This window comes from Erpetoichthys calabaricus, chromosome 1 (genome assembly GCF_900747795.2).
Source record: "Erpetoichthys calabaricus chromosome 1, fErpCal1.3, whole genome shotgun sequence".
In the NCBI taxonomy this organism is placed as follows: domain Eukaryota; kingdom Metazoa; phylum Chordata; class Cladistia; order Polypteriformes; family Polypteridae; genus Erpetoichthys; species Erpetoichthys calabaricus.
This window is the reverse complement of record NC_041394.2, coordinates 317,650,675-317,678,370: the sequence shown is the minus strand read 5'-3', so window position 1 is coordinate 317,678,370 and position 27,696 is coordinate 317,650,675. Positions and strand designations below refer to the sequence as shown.

The 27,696-nt window shown below is 37.3% G+C and overlaps 1 protein-coding gene across 1 annotated transcript in view; it reads right to left on the bottom strand.

The window, feature by feature from the left end:
- Positions 1 to 27,696, bottom strand: part of tmtc1 (transmembrane O-mannosyltransferase targeting cadherins 1) — a 607,165-nt gene that overhangs the window by 529,127 nt on the left and 50,342 nt on the right. Inside the window, exons 3-4 of the mRNA XM_051929219.1 lie at positions 12,883 to 12,956; positions 7,585 to 7,612 (exon numbers count right to left, since the gene is read on the bottom strand). Of these exons, the coding sequence (XP_051785179.1) occupies positions 7,585 to 7,612; positions 12,883 to 12,956 (102 nt within the window). The remainder of the gene's footprint in view (positions 1 to 7,584; positions 7,613 to 12,882; positions 12,957 to 27,696) is intronic.

Here is a 27,696-nt window from a genome sequence, read left to right as displayed (position 1 = left end):
TGATCGCTTTTCAGAAGGAAGTCAGTTTCGTAGTTTTTATGAACAGTTCGAAAGTGCCTTTCCACATTTTCCTTATTTGGAATAGCAACGATAGATTGACAGATCAGACAAATGCACTTCGATTGTGACATTGTGAGAAAAAAAATCCTCTTCCAATTCCACATCCAGCCCATATCCTCCCCAAACAATTTTTTTTTTAAATCCCTTCTTTAGTCGATATAAATTGGAAGGCTAACTAGATCACAGCCGGAGTTTTGCAGTAGCTCGCGCGTTTGATCGTGCGTGCGGGATGACCAGTGTGAAGAAAAGAGATCTCAGACTGGCCGCCCTGTATGTCAATTAAGTGGCAAATGCCATAGGGAGGATATAGACTAAAGACTAAAGTTAAAAAAAATTTTTTTGAATGCAACGCGATCTACCTGCACTACCTTTCCGATCTACTGGTCGATCGTGATCAACGTATTGGGCACCCCTGGTCTAGATAGAACTCTCAAATACCATAATTCTGCAATTAATTATGAATTCTTCTCATCAGTTGCTATCATAATGACCTATTTTATGATCAAAGATCAGCATCAGAGCGGTAAATGATATAGAATAGACCTGGTAACTAGGTTTCTAGAGCACAAAGCCTATTGACGTACACATCCGAATTTTTTAAATAAGTTTTGTGACTCTGTAGTCTTTGTGTGGAAACTGTAGCTATGATTGATACATGTCAAGATTACATTTATATTGGAAAAGGCTGTCTTAAAAAAAAAGACCAGAATTTTATCCCAAAAAAGTATTCAGTTTAATATCCATTTAGGTGGGTTGCGTTCACTAGAGAAGAGCACATTTTTAATTGGTAAGAGAACATGTTGAAATAAACAAACAAATTAAATAATGATTACAAAACTTTGCCGCCGTTATGTCTCCAAGATGCTTCATCTATATATATAATTCACTAAGCTGCCGACAAGTAGCCACCCATGGAAAGCACGCCGGAAGGGGTGTGGATTCACTAAACCGCCAACAAGTAAGACGCCAATGGAGCACACAGGAAGGAGCCACGCCCACCAACTCTTAGACCATTGGATACGACGACAACTTGCAGAGCCACGCCCACCAACTCGGACGCGACGACTGGGAAAAAACGCCATCGTTTATGTTCGTCTGGGCTATAGTACACATGCACCTCTGAGCCACGTTGACTTTTTGGTTATGACGCACAACCGCGTGCACCATAGCAAACTGTTTTACACGCTACATACAGCAATTCGTAAACTCAGACGCGACGACTGGGAAAAAACGCTGTCATTTATGTTCGTCTGGGCTATAGTACACATGCACCTCTGAGCCACGTTGACTTTTCGGTTATGACGCACGACCGCGTGCACCATAGCAAACTGTTTTACACGCTACATACAGCAATTTGCATCCGCGACAAACATGCGTCTTCTTAGATGGTCCTGCAGGAACACGGAAGACGTTTCCCCGTCCACCAACACTTTTTTTTCCCCGGCCCACGTCTACCCTCGCTCTCTAGGCATTCACACTGCCTACTCATGTGCCCTGACGCAAAAACTCACCGACCACCCAGTTAGTCCCTTTCGTCTTTGCTAGGAGTCCACATGCACCTCTGAGCCACTTTGACTTTTCATTATTCTTTTTGGTTTCGACACCAGACCGCGTCCACCATCGAAAACCATGGGAAAGGAACAACGAAGCCCTGCCCAGAGACTCTACCCCCTCCTCCCACGTGATCAGGAACGCACCTCAGACCACTGCCCGCCAACTCAACAGCTCATCAAACAGATACTCACTCGCTTTGGTCGGTGCTGCTGTACAAATCCAGCTGTGAGCCACGTTGACTGTTCTTTTGCCCTCCATGGCTACCGCTTCAAATGTATTTCACGGAAACAACACTTCTTTCAATGTTATAGAAATTCCTGCATCAGGTAACTGTTTGTTTCTATCAGTCGGGTTTTTTTGGAAAAATGTCATTGACGAGACTGTTGCTCTCAAACTTCGCAACATGGCTGTTGGCTTTGTTTGCCAACATTGGGATAACTTCGGCGACGTGGTGTCCGTTGTTGTTAGTCACAGAGGCATTGTTATACAGTCTGCTCAACAATACGCTGACTACATGACTACGTCCGGAATCTATGGTGGTGAAGCAGAAATTGTGGCAATGTCCCAAATCCTTCCAGCTACTATCAGCATTTACTTCCAAGAACGTCCTCATGCCTCTCCTCGAGTTTACAATCCGGCCCAGCGTCTCTCCATATCCCTGCTCTTTAGCGGTCCTTTGGATCATGAGCATTACGAGGTTCTCATGCCTCTCAAACACCCACGTGATAACCTTCTGGTGACATCTTTTGACACTGTCGGTATGTGCACACAGGGTGCACACCCGCTTGCTCGCCACACTAATGTGACGTCACCTGCCCATTCTCCTCTTCCTGAAAAACATTTAAAGACACACTCCCCTGAACACACGCATTCCACACAGGACTTTCAATGCACCTTTTGTTCCAAAAGCTTCCGAGTGCAGAGATATCTGAACACACATTTAAAAAAACACAACACTAAACGAATTATGCAATGTGTGTGCATTGCCAACACTGCTTCAAAACAACGAGGAATTCCCAGGAAGTGCGGTTCATACGCTCACACTGATTACGTCCCTACCCTTTGTACACCACGCGCCCCCACCGCGCTACTACCATGGTCGGGTGACACAAAACACGGCATCAATCCAGCTGTAAGCCGCGTTAACTGTTCATTTGCCTTCCATAGCCACTGCTTCAAATGTATTTCATGGAAACAACACTTCTTTCAATGTTATACAGATTCCTGCATGAAGTAACTGCACGCGCGCTACACTGAATGGATCAACGTATGTCTACCAGGCGCAGAGAGGCGTGGGAAAGCCGTTGAACCCCATTCGTGCTGCAAACCGGGGGATTCCCAGTAACTGCGAGTCATACGCACTGATTACGTCCCTGTCCTTTGTACACACCCCCTGACCCGATACTACCGTGCTCGGGTAACTTGGTGGATTATATATAGAAAAGCAGCCAAAACCCCAAAGAACAATGAAAGGTCTACGTGACTCAAAGCTGCATGTGGACTGTGCAAAGAGGTAAACGACTCAGGTGACGAGTTGGGGTGGGCACATGAGCATGGAAGTGCATAGTTCAGACTAGCATGATGGAGGGGGCAGAATGGGCGTCTTTCCCCTCTCCTCCCGTTCCACCCTCCACGCCCGAGCGCTGTCCACCCCCATCCTTCGCTCTGGGAGGAGAAGCCGCAATGGCGGTCCGCCACTTTTCAGTCACGGATAATTGTATGTTGGTTCGTTCCGTGCGTTGTTACAATGTTTCTTTTCTTGGTGATTTATTACATTACCGATTTTTCAAATGTTAATTTTCTCCCTGTGCTTAAAAATCATTAAAAAAGCGGCCTGATTATGTGGCGTATGGTACAGCGTGGGTTGGCTAGTAGTATTATAATATTTGAACAGACCTGTCCAAATACTATTAAAAAATACACTAAAACAGATGGACACAAATACTTTGTCATTGCACTACAGTAATCCCTCCTCCATCGCGGGGGTTGTGTTCCAGAGCCACCCGCGAAATAGGAAAATCTGCGAAGTAGAAACCATATGTTTATATGGTTATTTTTATATTGTCATGCTTGGGTCACAGATTTGCGCAGAAACACAGGAGGTTGTAGAGAGACAGGAGCTTTATTCAAACACTGCAAACAAACATTTGTCTCTTTTTCAAAAGTTTAAACTGTGCTCCATGACAAGACAGAGATGACAGTTCTGTCTCACAATTAAAAGAATGCAAACATATCTTCCTTTTCAAAGGAGTGCAAAGCAAGCAGTCAAAAAAAAAATCAATAGGGCTTTTTGGCTTTTAAGTATGCGAAGCACCGCCGGTACAAAGCTGTTGAAGGCGGCAGCTCACACCCCCTCTGTCAGGAGCAGGAAGAGAGAGAGAGATAGAGAGAGATAGAGAGAGACAGATAAAAAAAATCAATACGTGCCCTTTGAGCTTTTAAGTATGCGAAGCTCCGTGCAGCCTGTCCTTCAGGAAGCAGCTGCACACAGCCCCCCTGCTCACACCCCCCTACGTCAGCGCAAGAGAGAGAGAGAGAGAGGGAGAGAGAAAGTAAGCTGGATAGCTTCTCAGCCATCTGCCAATAGCGTCCCTTGTATGAAATCAACTGGGCAAACCAACTGAGGAAGCATGTACCAGAAATTAAAAGACCTATTGTCCGCAGAAACCCGCGAAGCAGCGAAAAATCCGCGATATATATTTAAATATGCTTACATATAAAATCCGCGATGGAGTGAAGCCGCGAAAGGCGAAGCGCGATATAGCGAGGGATCACTGTATATATTATATAATACATAAATATATATAAATATTATTGCATTTAGTCTGGTATTTTCGGATGTTATAATACAGTGATTTATTTATATGTTTTATTCCAATTATAAAGCCACTGGTTCCCTTCAATCCTGAATTGAGATGTGTGCAATATAAGATTTCATTCACTTGAATGTACATACACTTATGCCTGTATCAACACATTTTATTCATTTTACCTTGAGTCATCACATAATGTAATATGTAACACATTTGTTAAACATTATCAATGTTTTGCAAGTAAACAAAACTGTCAAGAAGTTTGGATGAAAGGATGAAGGTGTGGAAAATGCCAACAAGCAAACAAACATACAAAACTGTTAATTTGAAAAAGTAACTAATTAAGAATAGTATCTTCTAAAGTACAGTATAACAAGAAAAAATGTCCTTTTTCATGATTTGCTCAGAAGGCACACTAATGGTGTCTTATATTAGTCAACAAGCTAAATTGGTTGCTTCTGTCAATTTACCAGATTCCAGACATCAATAAGTGGCCTCCTATAGCTACAGTATCATCAGTGAGGAAAAAAGCTGTTATTAATCTAAACTAGATGGCTTGTAAGTACAAACCAGCAAGAGCTTTTTCAGGTTGTAGGTATAAAAACATACAATACAATTTATTTTTGTATAGCCCAAAATCACACAAGAATTGCTGCAATAGGCTTTAACAGGCCCTGCCTCTTGACAGCCCCCCAGCCTTGACTCTCTAAGAAGACAAGGAAAAACTCCCCAAAAAAACCTTGTAGGGAAAAATGGAAGAAACCTTGGGAAAGGCAGTTCAAAGAGAGACCCCTTCCCAAGTAGGTAGGGCATGCAGTGGGTGTCAAAAGAAGGGGATCAATACAATACAATACACAGAATAGAACAAATCCTCAATATAGTATAAAAATAAAATTTTTTAGAAGTACGAAGCAGAATTTAACAGTAGATGATATCACATGATAAGATTTGGATATATTTTGAGTCCTGGAGACCTCATCCATCAAGCTGCCTCCCTTTATTGGCCATTCCATGGCTGAAACAGTGCTGGGCCAGCCAATCCGATGAAAGGACCCCTCTACCCCACGATTCCTGCGATCCTCCATCAGGGATGACTTTACCTTATGCAGGCAAAACAACTTGACAGGTGGGCCGTAGCACCAAGTGCCACATTTGAGTACCGAGAAGAGAAACAAAATAGGTGAGGGTTAGTATCCAATTATAACTATCATGTTACTTATGTTTTAGTGCTAATGACTAACAACAGAGATGCAGTCTATACAGTTAATCAGCAGCTCTAGTCATGATGTGCTAAACTGAAGTAGTGAGTCTTCAGCCGGGATTTAAAAGCTGAGACCGAAGGGGCATCTCTTATAGTAGCAGGCAGACCATTCCACAGTTTAGGGGCCCTGTAACTAAAAGCTCGACCTCCCATTGTTATTTTATTTATCCTTGGAACCATAAGCAGACCGGCATCTTCAGATCTTAATGTGCGCTCTGGTTTGTAAGTCATGATAAGTTCAGACAAATAAGCCGGACCTTGGCCATTTACGGCTTTATATGTTAATAGAAGGTTTTTGAAATCTGCCCTAAACTTAACAGGGAGCCAGTGTAAGGATTGAAGAACTGGAGTTATGTGCTCGTATTTTCTTGTTCTTGTAATAATTCTTGCAGCTGCATTTTGGATTAATTGGAGGCTGTATAAAGAACAGTTTGAACATCCAGTGAACACCGCATTGCAGTAGTCAATCCTACTAGAAATAAATGCATGAATTCTGTTTATTTAGAAAGCACCTTAATTTCCTAACATTTTTAAGATGGAAGAAACATGATTTGGACAACTTTGTAATATGTGCTTTAAATGACATGCCAGAGTCAAAGATAACTCCTAGATTGCGGGCTGATTCACATACTTGTCAAGTCAAGGTGTTGAAAAAATCTTAGCATTATTAACCCTTAGCACTCATAAAATTGTGATAATGATTTCTTCTCTATCTTATTTTTGTCTAAATTAGGTCACACATAAATAACAATAATAATTATAATATTTATAATATAATGAATCTGTGTTTGTCATGTCATCAACTGATGCATTTTTTCTCTTTTTTTGTTTTCTGGAGTGTGTGTGTTTTAATATTTATACATTTTCTTGTTCAGATGGTGATGTCACATCAACGCCACCTTGGAAAATTGTTTTATGGTGAGTACCACTATTTTATGGTTGTACCTGATAGCCACAGCTGTACTGTTTATATTGATGGTGCCCATCACTGTCATGATTTATTTTTTTTGTCGTTGTTTATTGACCTCAAAACAATTGTTAAGCTGTCATTTCAGAGTTTTCTGCAGTCATGAAATTCAGCTGTTGCATTCATTTTTTTAACCATTAATACATTCTTATGTATGTTCCTTTTTGCATTCATTTTCCTGCAAAGCCAAATTAATTTTGAATAAATGTTTCCATTTTGGTTGTGCAGTTACTAAACGTAATTATCAGAGGCACGCGTAGCATGCCTTCATTGCTGCAATGGGATAAAGGTCAGTGTCATACATTTCCAGATGTCAGAACTTTGCATGTGCTTTACTATACGAGTATGACTTCTTGGTTTTGACTCTATTTGGTTAACTGACTTTCATCCTTGTCTTTCTTTCTGGCTATTGAATTAATTGTCTTTCAGACTCTTGTCCATCTCATTTCATCTTTTTGACCCCAATTTCATCTTCATGTTTTGGGCTCTATTTAAATACTCATTTTTTAATTAAAACTTGTCTATGACTGTTTTGGTCTGTGCAGTCACTAAGATTTCCGATGTCGAACTTCATTACAGCATATCATGTCAATATGTGGACCTTATTTGAGATGGCAGTGTGTATCATTCTCTATGCAAGCATCAGAATAATTTATTTTTCTTTGCAAATTTGTCTCTTCAGTGCATTGGAAAGAAAACACACTTTCCAACAAGATTTTTAGTGTTAGGACTTTTCTTTGATATTGACATTGATTTTTATATTTTGGCTCTAATGATAGGTCTGCTTTGTTTCTTTGACTGTGACCCTTGCCTGTAGGGATATCACAAGAATTTATACTTTGGTACCAAGTTGATGCCACTTTAGTACTAAGCTGATGACAAAGTTCCAAAAATATAATGGCACTAACTCTTTTAAAGTCCTTCCATACTGATGAGTGATTGCAAGGTGAGACGTTACTCTAGAATAATATGTGAGAAAAATGTGAGTAAAAACTACATTTGAAAATGATTCACACAGGTAATCCCACAGCACTGCATTAACACACGTGGAAAAGAAAAATATCAGAACTCATGGTTAGAAATGGTTTAAGTTTGATGCAGGAGAATTTCAGAGCACCATTGTGAGAATCATGCTTATTATATTGTTAAAAAAAGAACAAACAAAACAAACGGACATATATGCATTCGTTATTACAGATTTACTTCAGGAATTGATTTGTGGGTGCTTTGAAAGCACAGTGATATAACCGATCAGTTTAAAGTTTTAATTTTTCAACTTGTGGTGTCATGAAGTTGTAAATGGAGACAAAATGATGGCAAAATGAATCAATTTTTAGCACTGTGTCCTACATAGTTCCAATAAAGAAATGGAGTCTTTGCATTCATTCTGTGATAGTAATGAGTTGAGCGCAGAGGCGTGACCATGGGGGGGCTGGAGTGGGCACTGCCCCCCAGGGACAAGCCATGCCCCCCCCCTGCGAAATGCTCTGTCTGTCCAATGAAAACTCCAGAGAAGAATAACATTTGATTTCAAAACTGAGTTGCTTTCCGTTTGAATTTGGGGCGTATCCGTCAGTGCCTCCTCCACTAGACAGGCACCATGCTGCTCACAGTTCACTTCGCCGCACATTTTGCAGCACGTTTTGAACCTGTTGACCGCATTCTTTAATTAAAGCAGCGTATACGTTCCATTCTTCTTTTATGTTCTGGTTGGTAACACCAAAGGCTATGCATAGGTGGCTTATTAAAAAGCAGACATCTTCAACCTCTGTCCCTCCGCAAGCTGCTGGCTCCATGGTTGAGCCCAGCACCGCTGCTACCAACACAGAGCACAGCGCACCTACATCAGGAACTGAAACTCCAAAAGATGTAGATAAGCCTACACAATCCTCCAGCTCTGCGCCCGTGTTGGGTACTCCAAACCTCTGCCTTCAACAAAATATACAGTCCGGGCTGCCTGACTTAATTATGGAGCCCATCCCAGTCCATTTTAATTAATTATCCCAAGCGCGCATTCGGAAAGACACTCAGATGTTTTAGTGCAAGCTGGTATCAGACTCAACCATGGCTTGAATATTCTGTTGTCCGTGATGGCAGCTTTTGCTTTGCCTGCCACAAATTTAGTGTTTCCAATTCGGACCGTGAGGACATATTCACCAAACATGGCTACACTAATTGGAAAAAAGCTCTAGAAAAAGACGGTCGCGGCTTCCACAAACACGCGTCTAGTATCCCACACGTCAGAGCCATGTCTGCATCACAGCACTCATCACTGGTGTGTCTTCAGCTGCATGTGAAAGCTCTTTCTCTACTTTGAACCGCATTCTCACTCCACTCCGCCGAACAATGCTGCATTCAAGGAAAAGAAATTTAGTCATTCTGGCACATGAGAAAAACATCACAGAAAATCTAGACATGAATGAATTTATTTCAGAATTTGCCAAGAGTAACCTGGTCCTATAGATAATATCCAGGTTAAACACTGGAAACTGATGTCCTATAGCCTCCCATGACTACAATGAGCCACATTTCCGTTCTTGCTCTCATATGTTGTATACATTTGACTTTATTGTTATTTACCTTGTAGATGTAGTTCTATATTTGTTCACAAAAAATAATAATACAAGTTCCATTGCCTCTGTTAATTTTATTGAACAGTAGGTTACGATTTATGCCACAATATTTGCTTTTATATGTTATATAAAACTATGTTGTTATTATTATTTGACCCCCCTACAAAAATGGGGATGGATGGATGGATGGATATTTTTTGCCCCCCCAGACAAGCCAAATGCCCACCCACACATGATGTTCTGGTCACACCTCTGGTTGAGCATCTAGAAATGTCTGTCCAAGCATTCATTCATTTTGTAACCAGTTTATACAGGTCATGCTTGTGAGGAAACCTCTCGCTGTTAAGCATATAGGACTGTGGGAAACTTCACACTGGCTGGACTAACAATAATTGTAGCAAATAAAAACTGAAACAAGTTTCAGACAATGTGACTATTTGGTTTATCTACACTGGCAATGGAAGTATCATTATTTATTTAGCAGAAACCTTTATCCAAGGTGACTTACAAAGTTATAAGACATACAAGAATGAAGACACAGGTATCAAAAGCAACAGAGAACAAGTTAAAACAGTGAGCACAAGGGAATAGAACTACTACATAATTTTACCTGCAGATAGACTAAGTCAAAAAACAGCATTCAAAACTCCTTCTCATTGCAACAGCAGCTACCCTACAGAACAGAAATTGAGCTGTTCCAAAATATTTAATGAAAAGTTTCATTTTCAAAAGACATCTAAACACAAGTAAATGGGTGAAGTTCGAATAGATATGGAAGATTATTTCTCAGCTTGGGCGCTTTTGTTAATGCCAAAATCAAATTCATTTAGCTCAAAGTACTGTGATTATGCTAGTTAGCAGGATGGGCAAAACAGCACACATCATTGAATATACAAACAATAATTCTGAGTCACTTGTTGGAGTTTTGAAGCCAAACTAATGTTTATTAAGCATAATTCCTAAAATGTGACAAACATAATGAAAAGTGCATATGTCCTGTATTTGAAAAGTACATTGCAAATATAATGCAGCCTACCAGTTATGCTGCAGGTCCATTTAATATTCTAATTTTGGATTTGTGCACAGGCTTAGCAATAACAAAAAAGTCTTTTCAGTTATATAAGATACAACAAAGGGTGTTTTACAGGAGTTCTGAAATAGCAGATTAAAGTAAAAAAAGGACAAATTTTATGACATTTGAAAGATGAATCAATTTGAGTCATCGAATAATTGTTACGATTTAGTCAGTTGTTAATCGGCTAATGATGCAAATATAAATCATATAAATGTTACAATAGCAAATGTTACAAACCTAACAGAGGGATTCTCTAATAAAGTAGATTTCAAAAGCATTTTGTTACACAACTGCTTTAAAGAGTTTGTTGAAGTTTAAATATATTGAATTATTGTGCAATTCGCTAATTAAACCATACAGATATAATGATTTTTGATTTTTTATTATTAGTATTGATTTTAAGCAGTATTTTTCAGTTACTGGAGAGAAAATGTGAGACAATACTTTTGCAAAGTGCACATGGCAATATAAATAAGGTAGTCAATAATAATATCATCCTTTTAAAATTCCCCAACTTGTTATGACACACAAAAGGAGCAGGAATCATCATGTCTAACACAAATTAAAATCCAAGCCCTGCGTTGTATTTTATTATTTATGAATGCCAATACTAGCTGACTTAAATGATAATTAGGCAACTACATGATGGATAAACCACTGTTTTAAAGCTGCTAGTATCAGCATTTATATATTTTATATTCTATCACAGGAAAAAGGCACAATAATGTTTATTTGAATAATGGGGGTACTTTGAATAAAAAGTCCCCAAATTGGATTTCACTTTTTGCTGTGGTATCACAAAGGTCTCGAGTACAGTGATATTTCACTAGTACTTGTATTGAGTATTGAAATTCTAGTATCAAGTCATCACTTAAATGCCTATGTCCCCACTATAATACTGGTAGCTCTTTTATTAGTTTTACATCTACTCATTTTAAAAATTGCTCTTTATTCCATTTGGAAATGTATTCCCTTTTCAGTTGTTCATAACACATATTGATCTCAAACGGCAACAAAATGGACATAAGAAAAAAAAAAAGCAAAGAAAAAACAAACAAATGAAAAAAAGGACCAAACACCTCAATTCTTGGCATTGCTCCCATAAAACTATACCTAGCTCTGACAATATGAAAGCAAAATGAAAAATGAAAATAAAATCTACAACATTTCTACAAACCATGGACTTTTATTGAAAGGAATCCATGAAAATTATGTTGGCAAAAAAATAACCTATGGTTTGCCTTGAAGCTTTGGCTTGGAAGTAACTGTACTCTTGCAGCACAACAGTCTGACATAAAATACCTTACTTCACCAGAGGTTCATCCTCAAAATAAATGGTATCAGCAAATGAAGCACATGCATATGGTAAATTACAAAAAAATCAACATCTCTAACAATTTGCCACTGAAAAGTAAATTTAGAATTAGGGCCTCTCCAAAAGATCCAATGCTGGGTGTAAATTAGTGAGTACATTTGTGTTTGTGAACTGCAATGGGCTTCCATGCTATCCAGAGATGTCTCCCTGCAATCCAAAAAATAGATTATTCAGGTTCAGTAAAAGGAACTTTGGAACTAAACAGATTTATTTACCTTTAATATGGGAGTGTATTATTGTGATGTGTATATTGTGTTTATTTTGAAATAGATTAGGTTAAATAATTGTTATTGTTATATGTATAAAGTAGAATAAGAAAAAACTTTACTTACTACCATTAACAATAATATTCAAAAATATTATAACAATAATAATGTTTTTTCCATTGTCTACAGATGGTTCTTGCCTTGTTTTGATGTTGCCATCCTTGACTGAGCTACCTGCAAGACTATGAATTGGTTTGTGTTTGAAAAAGGATGAATGAATAATTTTATATTTTTCATCAGACATAAAAATATTAACCAGCCCCAAAATTCAAATCAAACACATTGAAAATGAAGAACAAGAAATTAACAATTCCATTAACAGAAAATGTAAAACATAATTAAACAAAACAAAAACATAAAAAGAAGAATGCTGTTATTCTGCTTCAGAGACCCAATAATCCCCAAACAGTTTAGGAAAACCCATTAAAAAAACCTAGATGCAAGGGCAAACATTACATTAATATACATTACAATAAAAGAAACTATTCTTCAAAAAGTGTCTTCAATAACAATGAGGATCAAGCAAAGCAAGATAATTTGCCCCAAACAATTAGGCAAACCAATGCAAACAAAGTCCCAATACAAAAATTCAGAAAATGGTCAAAAAACAGAGTAGAAAGTCAAATAATTAAGAGATATCACAAAGCACAAGCACTTTAAAAAAACACAAGTAAACTAGCTGACTCCCTAACACATTTGAATTAACCATCAGGAACTGTGGGAAACCCACACCTTTACATAGCTGAGATTAGTCCCCGGAGGTGACTGGCAGGTGGCCCTGCCACATAACATAAGCATAGACAACAAAGAAGCTATTTAACAAAATTAACATTAGCTTAAATAAATGAGACATAAAAAGAACAAAAAGGCCATAAAACAAGGAACTGAACCCCAGCCAGGGGAGGAACCTCAGCTAAAATATAACACATGTAGCTTACCGTATGTAGCATAGAAAAGTCATGAGAAATAACAGACAAGCCAGAACATCTGCTCTACCAACAATTCCTGATACCTGGAACAAAGAAAAAACACATGTACATATCTGCTGGAATGTCAACAATTCAATTTTGGCACAAAAATCTGTTAAAACAGGTCAAATGTTAGACACAAGCAGTATGGTATATTAACATTTGCTTTAAAAAAAAAAAAATAGTAATTACACAAACACTATTAAGTCCTGTCTTATTTTGCTGTATTTTAGTATAACAGAAGCTCACATAATTTCTTCTATCCATCCATTTTCCAACCCGCTGAATCCAAACACAGGGTCACGGGGGTCTGCTGGAGCCAATCCCAGCCAACACAGGGCACAAGGCAGATACAATCCCGGGCAGGATGCCATCCCACTACAGGACACACACAAACACACCCACACACCAAGCACACACTAGGGCCAATTTAGAATCATCAATTCACCTAACCTGCATGTCTTTGGACTGTGGGAGGAAACCGGAGCGCCCGGAGGAAACCCACACAGACACGGGGAGAACATGCAAACTCCATGCAGGGAGGACCCGGGAAGCGAACCCAGGTCCCCAGGTCTCCCAACTGCAAGGCAGCAGTGCTACCCACTGCGCCACCCCTAATTTCTTCTACTCACCCCATATTAAATGTGAAAATAAAGAACATTTGCCAGCAACTTAAAAAAGAGCATTATATTATTTAAGTGACTACTGGCATAATGTATTAGTAGTAAACCCTGAAATTAAGACGGCAAACTGGCCTTTATACACTTTTTATAATTGGTACAGAATATTATCTAAACATATTACAATAATGAGAAAAACACTTTAGCCTAAATTATATTAAAACCTAAAAAAACCAAACTCAATAAAGGGCATAATACAAGTGGCAAATTAAAGAAAACAATATATTATAACGTGGCATGGTGGCGCAGTGGGTAGCGCTGCTGCCTCGCAGTTAGGAGACCAGGGTTCGCTTCCCGGGTCCTCCCTGCGTGGAGTTTGCATGTTCTCCTCGTGTCTACATGGGTTTCCTCCGGGTGCTCCGGTTTCCTCCTACAGTCCAAAGACATTCAGGTTAGGTGCATTGGCGATCCTAAATTGTGCTTGGTGTGTGTGTGTGTGTGTGTGTGTGTGTGTGCGCCCTGTGGTGGGCTGGCGCCCTGCCTGAGGTTTGTTTCCTGCCTTGCGCCCTGTGTTGGGTGGGATAGGATCCAGCAGACCACCATCACCCTGTAGTTAGGAAATAGCGGGTTGGATAATGGATGGATGGATATATTGTAACAGTATTAAATTCCAGACTGGTAAGAATGTGGTCTACAGCTTTTGAACACTGCCTTACGCATAATCAATAAATGCATTTATTCATTTAACATTCCTAATGCTGCCTCCATCTTTTTTCTACTGCCTCCTCAGAAGTGTTTTACCTGTTTACTCTTGCTAATGTTTCCCCTCTGTGGTGGGCTGGCACCCTGCCCGGGATTGGTTCCTGCCTTGTGCCCTGTGTTGGCTGGGATTGGCTCCAGCAGACCCCCGTGACCCTGTGTTCGGATTCAGCGGGTTGGAAAATGGATGGATGGATGGATGTTTCCCCTTTTCTATGAAATTTTTCTTTTGACATCAAATCAAGTTGCCTGTATTTTCAAAAGCAGCGGTTCTCAAACTCTATCAAATGACTGCAGGTTTTTTCTCTAACTAAGGTTGTCTTTAACTGGACTCCTAAATACCAATCTTTTATTCCCCAGTTTGTATGTTTTGGGGTCAACTTAGAAATTACAAAACAAAGTCTTTATGAGAATGTACAAACCATTTACATATGTGGATATAATGTAAAGTTTTGTTTTGCTTTTGTAAATTGGTTTGTATGATTTTCATCATCATCATCATCACAATGTTCTTCTTTTCCAAGTGTTCTGCTTACTTAATCTATTATATATTAATAAGTAACATTAGTGGGTCTGACGCTAAAGTAGTTATAGCCTTTCAGTATTCTGTGCTGTTAAGCTAGTAAAGCTATAGCAAAAATACAAATATTTCTAAATGTCTAATAAAAGTAAAAATTGTTGCACTCTGCTTTACTACAGACAAATGGGGCCCTCAGGACAGAGTTTGTGAACCACTGTTCCATATCATTCTTCACCACAATCATTGGCCTTTCCTTATAAATTGTTCTGTACTGTCCAAAACAAAAAGTCTTGAATATTGCTTAATACTATACTGCATTATTCTATCATTTGTATTATTGCTCATAATACAAATATCCGAACAGATTTTCTCAAACAAAGTTTATATCGTCAAAGCACTGCTGAGCAACAATATGCAGAGCATCACAAAATAGAACTCTTTCACTATTCATTAATCTCAAACTCTTTTTGACAGTGTTCCATCCTACCAAAAAAGATGTGAGAACTGACAAAATGAGAGGACACCAAAAATGTACAGAATCAGATTGAGTGTAACTGTCAGTTGCAAAAAAAAAAAAACTCTAATGACTTCTTCATTGTTTGTATTCAGATCAAATTCTGGAATACACATGAAATTTCAATTACAAACATTAGGTCCCAGAATCAATCAACCTCACATAGTAAAATGATATGGTTAATGTGATATTAATATCATTTTACACTTAATACCACAATAACTATACATATTTCTGTAACTGCAGTTCAGGTGAATCCAGTGATTTGATTTATAGCAAGCCAAATTAGCATGACGAAAAATGACAGCGTGCATTTTAGGATCTCAAAAAATGTCATGTTAAGATATCTTAAAATAAGTACCCGGCTACAGAGAAATACTCTTACTACATTCCAAGAAATTTCAAGTACATTTCAAATTTGTCAAAATCAGAGGTGTAAAATAACAAAGTACAACTACTATGTTATTTAAGTACATTTTACAGCTATTTGTACTTTACTTCAGTAAATATAGTTTACAGCTATTTTTTCTTTTACCCCACTATATTTTTGAGTAATATCTTGAGACCATACAATATTTGTATGTTGATAAGATATTACTGCAGATTCTTATCAGCTCAATTACTGAAACACTAAAAGTGAGCCTGGCCTTAAATTTCACTAATTAACTGGAGAAAACAGACTCGGGGGTTCCAGTGATTTTAGGAGGCCCAGACCCCTCATAGACCCCGTGATCATCAAAGGTGACTGTGTGCAGATGGTGCAGACCTATAAATATCTGGGATTGCAGCTGGATGATAAATTAGACTGGACTGCCAATACTGATGCGCTGTGCAAGAAAGGACAGAGCCGACTATACTTCCTTAGAAGGCTGGCATCCTTCAACATCTGCAATAAGATGCTGCAGATGTTCTATCAGACAGTTGTGGCGAGCGCCCTCTTCTACGCGGTGGTGTGCTGGGGAGGCAGCATTAAGAGGAAAGACGCCTCACGCCTGGACAAACTGGGGAGGAAGGCAGGCTCTATTGTTGGCATGGAGCTGGACAGTTTAACATCTGTGGCAAAGCGACAGGCACTCAGCAGGCTCCTATCAATTATGGAGAATACACTGCATCCACTAAACAGTGTCATCTCCAGACAGAAGAGCAGCTTCAGCGACAGACTGCTGTCAATGTCCTGCTCCACTGACAGATTGAGGAGATCGTTCCTCCCCCAAACTATGCGACTCCTCAATTCCACCCGGGGGTGTAAACGTTAACATTTAACATTATACAAAGTTACTGTCTGTTTTTCACCTGCATTATTATCATTCTTTAATTTAATATTATTTATTGTATCAGTATGCTGCTGCTGGAGAATGTGAATTTCCCATTGGGATTAATAAAGTATCTATCTATCTATCTATCTATCTATCTAGATTAAAGGAGTGACGCCAAGGTTTTGCTGTCACTGGTTATGTTTCAACTAATAAAAGGGGTGTGTGTCTTCCTTCAAACAGATATAAGTATTTTTGTTGCTACTTTATGGCATTTGAGCTCAGGGAAAGCTAACAGAACACTACCCTAACAACCAGAATCTACTAGCACCACAATGACTAAGGAAGATATAGGACACTTGTTAAGTGAATTTTCTAGTTTTGTGTACAAGTGTGAACTCTTTAACTGAAGTACTTCTTACTTCAGCGAAAATTAAAACAAAGTGAGGAATTTTTACTCAAATATAACTTCTGATAGTTTTAACAACTCTCGCCAAAATACCCTCCCGCCCATTTTAATATTTCTTATTTATTTTTTACAAAAGCACCTCCCATCAACTTCAGAATAACTTGTTGTTTGCTTATACAGAAATAATGAAACAAGAAGTTATTTAAAAATATGTTAAAATGCAATTGAGTGGTTTTCTCATTTTAACCTATCTAAAAACATGGTTCAAGACACCTAGAAATGTAAACATTTCTGCTTATTCTGAAGTTCAAAGAGTATATTAAGATACTATACTCGAAATTCCAAATATTATGAAATAACTTTCCAACAGATTTTTAGAAATCTCAAATCATTTTGTCTGAAAATGTAAAAAGTCTAAAACGGATTTGTAATTATTTGGAAAGCAAAGAGCAAGATATTTTTTGGAATATGTTAAACTACATTTTATATACCTTGATATTAATTTGCATATTACATTCACATATAATAGCTCCCGCATATTCAACATATCTTAAACTGTACTTCCAAGATATCTCAAATGTATTTTTAGGTATTTTAAATGCAATTTGAGATATCTTAATATAAGAAGGGAGATCTGTTAAAAGCATTCTAACAGGAGATCTTCAAATTCACAGTAACCAATACTCACAATACATTTACGATACCTATATAGTCTTTTTGTTCTTTCAAATATATGGATGAAAAGTGCAGAAGTGGTTCCTGGAAGTGGAGGAAGCAAGCAAAGGATAAATCCTGAAAAGTCACTTGAATGTGATCTGTAGGCAGACCTAAAGGCAAGACATATAGACGGAGAATATGCAAACTCCATGCAGAAGGATTGCCAAAAGGCAAAGGAAATAGGGTGCAAGTACCATGAAATAACAACACTGTGTGCTACACCTCCATGAGACTGCACAGTTCAATAAGTACAGTGCAATGAAAAAATTAATTTGCACACCTCAAAATTCAGATGACTCTAGGATTGAATGCAATATTTATTATAGTTGGTCATGTTTCTTTTATATTTCTGCTCATCTGCATACCTCAGTGGAACTTCTCACAACTACACTATGAACAATAAAGTGAACTCATGAGCAGCATCTTTCTCCTTTTCTTATGTAATGTTCTATCTTTCCCTTGTAATACATTCAAATTTGTCCTGTTTTGATTAGTTATGCAGTGTTCTTACTGATAATCTTTCTCACAGATGAACACTTCTATACTTCTATAATTTTTAACTATTTTGGTTTTGTGGGATTTGCATTTAGTGTATCTAGGACACAAAAAATGTTATTCTTTATCATCCATGACCATATGGTTATGTAGTTCCAGGAATTAATAATAGATTTCAGCAGTCAAATGCTTTTTGGTTGATACCTATTCAAATAGGTACACAGACTTTTATTTTTTTTCTGTCTAAGTGTTTTTAGACAATAGATGAGAGGGTAGTCTCACTGTAACAATTAATTTGTAGTGAGAAACGTTTTGACAATTATATGTATGTATGCATGTACTTATGATCTTAATGATTATTCAGAGTATTTGGGCTTTTAAAAGACAAGAAATGATTGATATACCTAGGAAACAGTGATTGGGAGAAGTGGTCAACATAATCTCAGTCAAGTTGGAGAACTGGATCTTTATCCTAGTCATGAATTTTCCACAAAAAATACAATGTTCAAATGCAGTATTCCTCAAAGACAATGACAGGAAGTCTGAATGGATCCTGTTGAAGACCTAAGTAATGTAAAAAGTAACTAGGAGCTGTGCCTAAAAGATAAGTGAAGAAGTGAAAAGCACAATAAGAGTTTGTTAATTCTGAGGTGGGTGCACCTTGCCTCTCAGTCTCTTTATTTACAAAATGAGTGGCAGGGTGAGTGAAGGCATTTTTGCTAAAGCTGCACTCACTTTAGACAGTGCCTACAAAGGCCCTGAAACAATGTTTCAGACATAGGCAGGGTAAAATGATTTGATAAAAAAATTTGGTAAATTCAATTCAGTTAAATTTACTTTATTTGTATGTAGTAGTCTTCACTGAGAACAGGCTCAGTGTGCTTGTATAGATTTACAAACCGTATACGATATAGAAACATTAAAGGATATAACATTTCCACAGCTAAGAATGCATAGCAAGGAAAACAACTAACATATATAAGTTATCATGTGCTCATTTCATTTTAGCCCAAGATTTTAATTTTGTTCCAGATAAAAAAAAATCATGACAGTTATAAGCAGAGGAGAGGAAACCAAAAACTCAAACGAACAACATTCCTGAACAAAATAAACCACTAAAATGTTACTAACTTTATCACTATTGGCTAGGAACATTAGCTTGATCAAAGCAACAGTGGAAATAAGTGCCATAGCAGGATAATGAAGAGAAATACTACAGAAAAGGGACAGTAAGAGCTGATAATGCATGATATTTTTAAACAAAAAAGAAACAAACATATTTACAATATGAACAACAAAACCTTAATCTCTAACAAGGGTAAGATTTAAATTTTCCCAAAAGTTTGAAAGGAAAGCTACAATTGATATTACAGTTTATAAGGCTATTCAATGAATATAGATAGATAGATAGATAGATAGATAGATAGATAGATAGATAGATAGATAGATAGATAGATAGATAGATAGATAGATAGATAGATAGATAGATAGATAGATAGATAGATAGAGATACTTTATTAATCCCAATGGGAAATTCAATATAGATCAATTATGCCTTATATTTCTATGTAGCTTCTACAAGCAAGTGTTTCAACAAACTAGTTAGATTTGAGGTCAAAGGGATAATGGATTTCACTAGAGAAATCAATCAAGACTTGTATTGCCTCAATGGGATGGAGAGTCGGGATAGTAAAACTTCTTCACTATTTATTCCTTAACTTTTCTCAATCTATGTTTTTTTCAATTATACCTAACTTGCTAATATTTTTAAAGACTTACAAAATTAAAACTTTATGTTCCATTTACTGTCTAAGCTTTGGCATTCTAATTTAAGAGCATGCCATGAATCACTTTTACTTTAATTTACCTTTGTTTTGAGAATAGATACTTTATCTAAGTTTATGTACTTCTTCCAGTTATTTGTCAATTGATCTCAAATTTAAGGTTTAAGTCTTTAGAATATCAATCAGTCTTGAAATATTGTTATTGCAATAATTGTACGAAAATAATGAGCATATTCATTTCATAATTCAGTAACAATATGGATAACAGGACATTACTACTGGCCACTCGAATCTCTTTTTTATTCTCTAAAAATAAAACCTCTCACTCTGGTATACTTGGAGAATATACAGTATTTCCAAGTACTGTAACCTTTTGCATATACATGTTACACCATTATTAGCACAATTTCTGTGTCCAAACTGATGCTTGGATTGGCTCTCCAGTCACCAGTATGGACTGCTGTTTTAAAATAGGGGTCCTGCTTGGTTTTTCACTGTTGCATATTATCTTGATCCTTTGTTAACAATGTAACCTCTCACATTCAGCATGTACTTATAATAAATTACTGGTGTTTTCAGTTAAAGATACTTAGTAAAAAAAAAAAAAAAACAACTTTCTCTTTAAAGTAATCTTCCAGACACTACTTCTATGCTCAAGAAATAGAAGTCTGACCAAATCTCTTAAGAGTGCAGATCACTCACAGGTACATTTTATTCACTGTACAACAAGTGTTTAAGTAAATTTCTCCTATAAATTGCTCTAACACAGTAATAAAACTTTCAGAATTTACACCTCTGCTAATAAACCTAGCTACTTTTCGAATCAAATTACCTAAATTCAATTTACTTAGCAGGCTGCAACAAAAAATCACTCCAACTGGTTTCAATGTGTTTGACAGCTTAATTTTTCATTCTGCACTCTTTCTGCTAAATAAATGTTTAAGATGATAATAAGGTACCAACAAATAAGGTCTGATGTATTGCAATTTGAAATGTCCATTCCAGAAATGTTCTTTTAACCTACAAAAAGCAAACTCTCTCCATTACTCAAGCTTCAGTTTATCTTTTACTTTGTGCTAATGATGATACACCACTACACCCAAAGAGACATCATGAAAGTGGATGTGGATAGCTGCAATTAAATTTCTCTATTATATAAAAAATCTTGGGGCGACACGAGACGAGACATTTTCAGAGAGATAATTTCAAATCCCGAAAGATGAGACTTTGTGCCAAGAAATGAACTGAAAACCTAACAGGTCCAAACGGGGGTGGAAATAAAAGACAAACAGTAGAAGAAGAAGAGACAAAGAGTAGAAGACAAAGTAGAACGTCAAAAACATTGGTGTGATACACATGCAGAGCAGGTTAGAGATTATGAAAGAACAAAAATTCAAAAGTCTCAAAAAACTGATAGTAAAGATCGTATTAGCACTAACAAACGGAAATTATTATTCGGTGAAATAACGGAACAGCGAAAAGAGATATATGGACATAAGTGACATGACAGAAGTATGTAGATATTGTTTGGCTTTAAAGTTTAAGTTGGAGACTTGTAGATCGTCTAATTTGCATTGCCATCAGGGAAAAGTAGTGTTTCTTCCCAATGAAGAGGCGTATCAATTAGAAATAAAACATTTGTTATTTGGTAAAAGAAATCCACAAGCACTCAGGCAAAATATTTGAATCTACAATAATCTGTTCGTGTTCGCATAACTCAATGCTCAAAACATAGATTTACACGATTCAGGACGATACACTATGAGAATCTGTGGTCCCGCAACAATTAAAACTACTACAAGTTTAATTTCAAAGAAACCACAATTCGGTCAGTTTTATATTTATGATCATGGAGAAGCGATGCAACATAGAATCAAAAGAGTTAAACAATTAGACATATTACAAATTCTACAGCCAATAATGGATACAAATCCATACATCCAAAAGTATCGCACTTTACACGAAATTTATCTGAAAAACATGGACAAAGATGTTTTCTTGGATTTCTATATGAATCCGAAAGATCACACTCACATATATAATAAACCAACATGTGACGAATTTTCCACAAAAATAGTTTCTAAAGACGGAGATCTCAAAGACAGAGTTGATATTTGTGTTTATCCTAAAGCAAAGCACGATTCGTCGCAAGTGGCAGATCCAGGAAATGACTAGCATGTAGGGCACACACGGGGGTTGGCGAGCGAAACGAGCAGGGGGCAGAGACCCCTATAAGCAATCCAAAAAGGAAATGGAAAGTGATTCTTGGAACTTTTCTTTACTGGCTGGGGAAGAGCAGGAGTCTGAGTTGAGATATTGAAAAGTACAAGCTACTTTTTGTAGACTGATTCTCCTCTATTTCTGTAACAAGCTTTACAAACAAAATTCTCTCGATTTGCCCTATAAGAAAGGCTTCAGGTGGGTATGGGCATACCAACAGGCACTCTATCAACAGATGTAGAAGCAGTATCAGTGAATGATCAAGTCACAATAATATGACTTAAAGTTAATAACACAAAAACTGCTGCATTTATGCATGCATTATACAAGTATTCAAAATATTCTGTTTACTTAGACATGATCGGTGCACTACTTGAATTTTTATTTCTTAGTATCTGTGCAGCTTTACAGGGAGACTCACATTAAGGATGATAAAGACTCTAAAATTTTAACATGAGGAAAAATAAGCTGCTTGATCCAAACCAGAACAGTGGACTATTATTGGAATTTTGTAGTAATTATGAACCGCTCATAACATATATAATAATAATAATAATACATTTTATTATATCTAACTGATCATCTCTGCAGTCAGGACATCTGATCTAAAGTGTATGTTCTAGAAACTCTGGTAAAAACAGATACGATCACCAATAGTAACAGTTAAGTAGCTTACTTAAATGGACAGTGAGAACCTAGAGAGCACCACTGATCAGGCTATTTTGAATGCTCAACTCCCACTTTTCAAAAAATGTAATACAAAAGTACCTTTTCAAGATCTCAGTAGTGAAGGAGAGTGTCAATGTGTGGCATGCCAATTAGCACAGGAGGGTAAGAATTTCACTGTAATCAGTAGATATGACAATAATGATCCTATATGCCTATAAAAACTAACATAACAAATGAAAAAGAAATCAGAATAAACAAAATTACAGAATACTGTCATCTGCAAGGTGGGACAACCAAGATCTACTTTTAAAGTTATTTTAAGATCTCCTTGACAGCTACAGTTTATAAATGAGAGGACTTTTTAAATCAGATATTTATTAAAATCATGAAAAAATAATAATATTAAACTAGTACACAATACACCAGTGAAAAGACCATCAAAATGAAATACTGCACAAAAAGTTCCATTGTGTCACATTCCTTTGGAATTTTCCAGATTCCTACATGAATTATTCCAACATGTGAACTTCATTGAACTCATAATAACAGATAAAAACAAATAGCACACAAATAATGGAGTATTATCTTTAAGTATTCAATAACAGGGAATGAAAAAGTGGGTGCATGTGTAGGAATGACAGTAAATGGAGTCAGGTATTCCAAACAATAAGATACTATTTATAGGTTCACAAGGTCAATACTGTCACATGTACAGAGTACCGTGAAATGCAAGCTTGCATGTACTATTTAACATACAGCACATCACTTTGAGTGTCAAGACCAGCATGTATTACTACCATACCTCAAAACTTAATTGGGGTAGTTTTGAGGTGTCACAGAAAAAAAAAAACTCCAGAATTTTGGATTTCTTGGATGTTATAACTGGTATCTGCTGATGCATAACTTGGCTTAATCAAAACAGACTTCAAAGTAATAGCTTTTGTAGCTCATAAACCAAGAAAAGGCTACCAAGGCATTTCTAAGAATGTGGGCCTCTATTAACTAACGCTGAGTAAAAAAGTACAAATAAAAGAAACTCATTACTATTGCTGTTTTCTCTTAATTTGGAGTCTGAGAAAAGATCGTTCACTTTAACAGGGTGCCATACGACACCTAAAGAGGCTACAATGTAGCAGACAGTTCTACAAGCATGTCTGGCACTTCTTAATGTCTGTGAATTAAAACAGACCAAATTCCTCAGGTCCTACTGAAATACTGTGGCATAGCCTAAAGGAAGGCATTCATGCAAGACATATCAGAAATAGAAGTTCACCAAAACATGAATGGGTTCAAATACCTTTTAGTTAATCCAGTTCTGATCAGATGCTGCAGTAAGGATTTGGTTATGGTTGTTGTTGCAAAGCGTGTTTCACTAGGTCTAAGTATTTGCATACTTTTGTAATCCTTTACTGCCATGTTAAACAATATATTTAACAAAGACAAGACAACTTAAAATGTTTGTGTTGTGTTATTTCTAATCAGCCTGAATTGATCAATCATGATGTAGATGAAGAATAGTCCACAAGTTAGGAACCATACACACAGGAATTCTGAAAAATGTAAAGGATTCATACACTTTTTAGATTATTTTTCCTATACAGGTCTACATCTACTTATAACTGTAATATGGAAAAATATGTAAAGGACCTGTCTCATTATACAGTTGCAAATTACACACAGAGGCGTAATTACCTAATAAGCCAAAGAGGAAAAATATAATAATTACTCCAGCAGTGAAAGGTAAGAGTTAATCAGCCTAAGCAGAGTTAAAGAAACTGCTCTCTTTTAAATTATCTTGTAGATAAAATTTACAGGGGTCACTTCCATACCCTGGAAAAAATATACACCAATTCTAAAAATCCAGATGTATAGTAGCAATAATAATGCAATACACATCAGATTGCTATGGAACTTTATTTGAAAAGGCTTTTCTCAATCTCTCAAAAGGCCAAATTCTCTCCTCTGTGCATTTACGCTGTGATGCTCATGAAACAATTTCCATTTGTATTGGCATGTAAAAACCTTTGGGATTTAGGACATTTCAAGAAAAATAAATCAGCTCCAGCAGATCTTAAGCACACAATGTGAAAAATCTATTCTACAACAAATGACCCCCAGCATATCTTTGTCAGGACCACTTTATACCTTTTTGCTGCCACTTTCATAACCTGCTGATCATACTTGATTCTTGGGTGTTTTTTTAATGTGGCCTTGTAAGATATTTCTAGACTTTTATTAAAGTAGAAATATAAATGTTGAAACAAGTCTTGCTTTTCTTTAATAACCTGAAAGGGTTAACAAACACATAAAAAAGACATTGCCATTATCTAAGTTATTGGCTATTATTTGAGGGGGTACTGAAGCAGAGTTTTTAAGGTTGGATTGCCTTTCTGATGCCAGCCTCTTTGGCTGTGTTTAGTATTCAAAGGCATAGTAACTCTGTTTTAGCCCTAGGTAAAAACAATAAAATATCAATGGAACAAAACCACAGAAAGACACAAACATAAAACATGTTGAAACATAAACTAATGTAATTTAGAGGCTATAAAGAATTCCTTGCTTGTCTGTATTCCACTTAGTACAAAATATTTTCAGCAAAGGATAATTAATTATAGTATACATTAACATTTAGCATTTAAAATTATGTCAATTTAAAACCTTTTCTTTTGAAATGGAAAGGAGTGGAATGATTGCCTAGCTGATATGTGTATAGTTTGTTTGAGTGCAGGACTTCAAGCTGTGTGACAGCAAAGGTAAACACTGTGCCATCATGCTTATCGAAATATTTTACAATAAACTTTATAAGAAGCGTTTAGATAATAGTTGTACCTTTTAAATGTATTTAAGAATACCTCGCTATCCTGAAAACATTTGAAATAAGGAAAAGTTGGCATAATGCACTTCAAACTTCATATTTGGCAAAGACTTCCTTGATTTCAAGTTAAGAGCCCTATGCAGGTTAAGAATTACTGAATGGTATGTTTTATTGTGACAAAAAGAAGGGTGGCATGGCAACACAATAAGTAGTATAGTTACTTCACACTGTTTGGGCCTCTAGCTTAGTTTCTGCTTTGTGGATATTGATTGCTTTTTCCAGTTTTCCTGGGTGGACTAAAGCTTCCACTCATGGTGAAATATATACTTTAAGACTGAACAGTGACTCGTGTTTGTGTTTTCATGAGTATCTTGTATAATACACTTAATAATAATACATTTTCAGGTAATTTCATAATTAAGGACAGCACTGTCTTACAGCTGACAGATGTCACCCAACAATTGCTATATTAATCAATAAAAATAATCCCCCCCCCCCCATTAATCACCCTACAGACTAATTAATGTTTGTGGTACTCTCTCTGGTTTTTATTTATAGATGCTAAAGGCAATGCTGGTGCTAGGTTATTTTGTGCCCTAGCCCAAGCTTATTAGTGCGCCAACCGACTGTTCGGTAGCTAACCCGTGCAGCTGGGTCCCCCTTATGATTTGCACTTTCGCCTTAATGGTGGTGCCGCCCCTGGCTAAAGAACAAAGATGAAATTTCAGTCAGTCCAACAAGGTTCACTATGGCTAAAGATAAACGTGTGCCTAAACTTGAACAGTGAAAAATGAAATGAGAAAAAAGAAAACAAAGGGTTTACTAGCTTTAAGAAAAAAAATGAGAAAGGAATGCCAAGAGATGATCTGCATAGAATAAAGTCCAGTGAAAAACAAAAAAAAAAACCACTCATATTGAAAGCTATCATTTGTGATGATGAGGGTTCTTCTCCATGCTCCCCTCTTGCTTTTGGGAGCCCTTGAACCCGACACCATCGGTAATGTCACAGATGAGCTCAGCAGTGAGGCACAACAAATGGAGCAAGGGGATGGTGTAAAAAAGTGCCAAGTGCTTTTATTAAAATCAACAATAAAACAAGTGTTCAAATAAATAAACTGCAGTGCATTAATTTCCATAAAAAAATAATCCCAATAAAACGAGTGAAGTGGAGGTTAAACACAATAGAAAAACTCTTTAAAAACCCAACGACTGGAAGCAGTCCTTTAAAAAAACATAAAGCCCGGTATCTTCATTTACCTGGCGGCTCCTATGCTTCTCCCATCTGGGCCCTGCAACAGGGAAGTCGCCCTTCCTGCAGCTGACCTTCTTCCTCATGCGACTGATCTGGAGGCTTCCCGATTCCTGGCTTAGGTTGTGCTCTCCAAACCGAGACTTAGGTTTACCAAAGGCCAGGACGCTCACAATGGGGAATCCCTCACCTAAGCCTCCCGACTCTCGCTGCCTTCTCGGCCTTACACGGCCAGCCGTCCTTCATCACCGGTCACTCCAGCTCCTTGTTTGCTCAGCTGGAGCGACCGCTTCCTTCTGCCCATGTCACTGTCCAGCTGCCTGCCTGCGAGCCTTTGCTCGCCCGCACCAGCTCTCTCTCCACTTCTATTTTTTTTTCTCCCTAACTGCCTCGCGCTACTATTTATGGTGGGGACGTGATTCACCTGTGGCAATCAGCGGCTCCCAGGAACAATTGCAGATGCGGACGACTCCTCAGCTGTGCACTTAAGCAAGGACCGCCTGCATCACAAATCATCCCAGGAGCCACTTCAGCCACAGACCACCACGCTCCCTCGCTAAGCTGCGAGTGCGGTGATTATTTATTTAAAACTGGCCCTTTGACATGAGTTATTGACGCGCTACACCACATCATCTACTGTAGTAACAGGACTTGCAAGGAAGTCCAAGTATAACACACTCATTGTATTATAAGTTAGTGGTTGCACTAAACATGAATAATTGAGCATGTCAGAGATTAGTTCTGTGGAAAATTTCTTGCA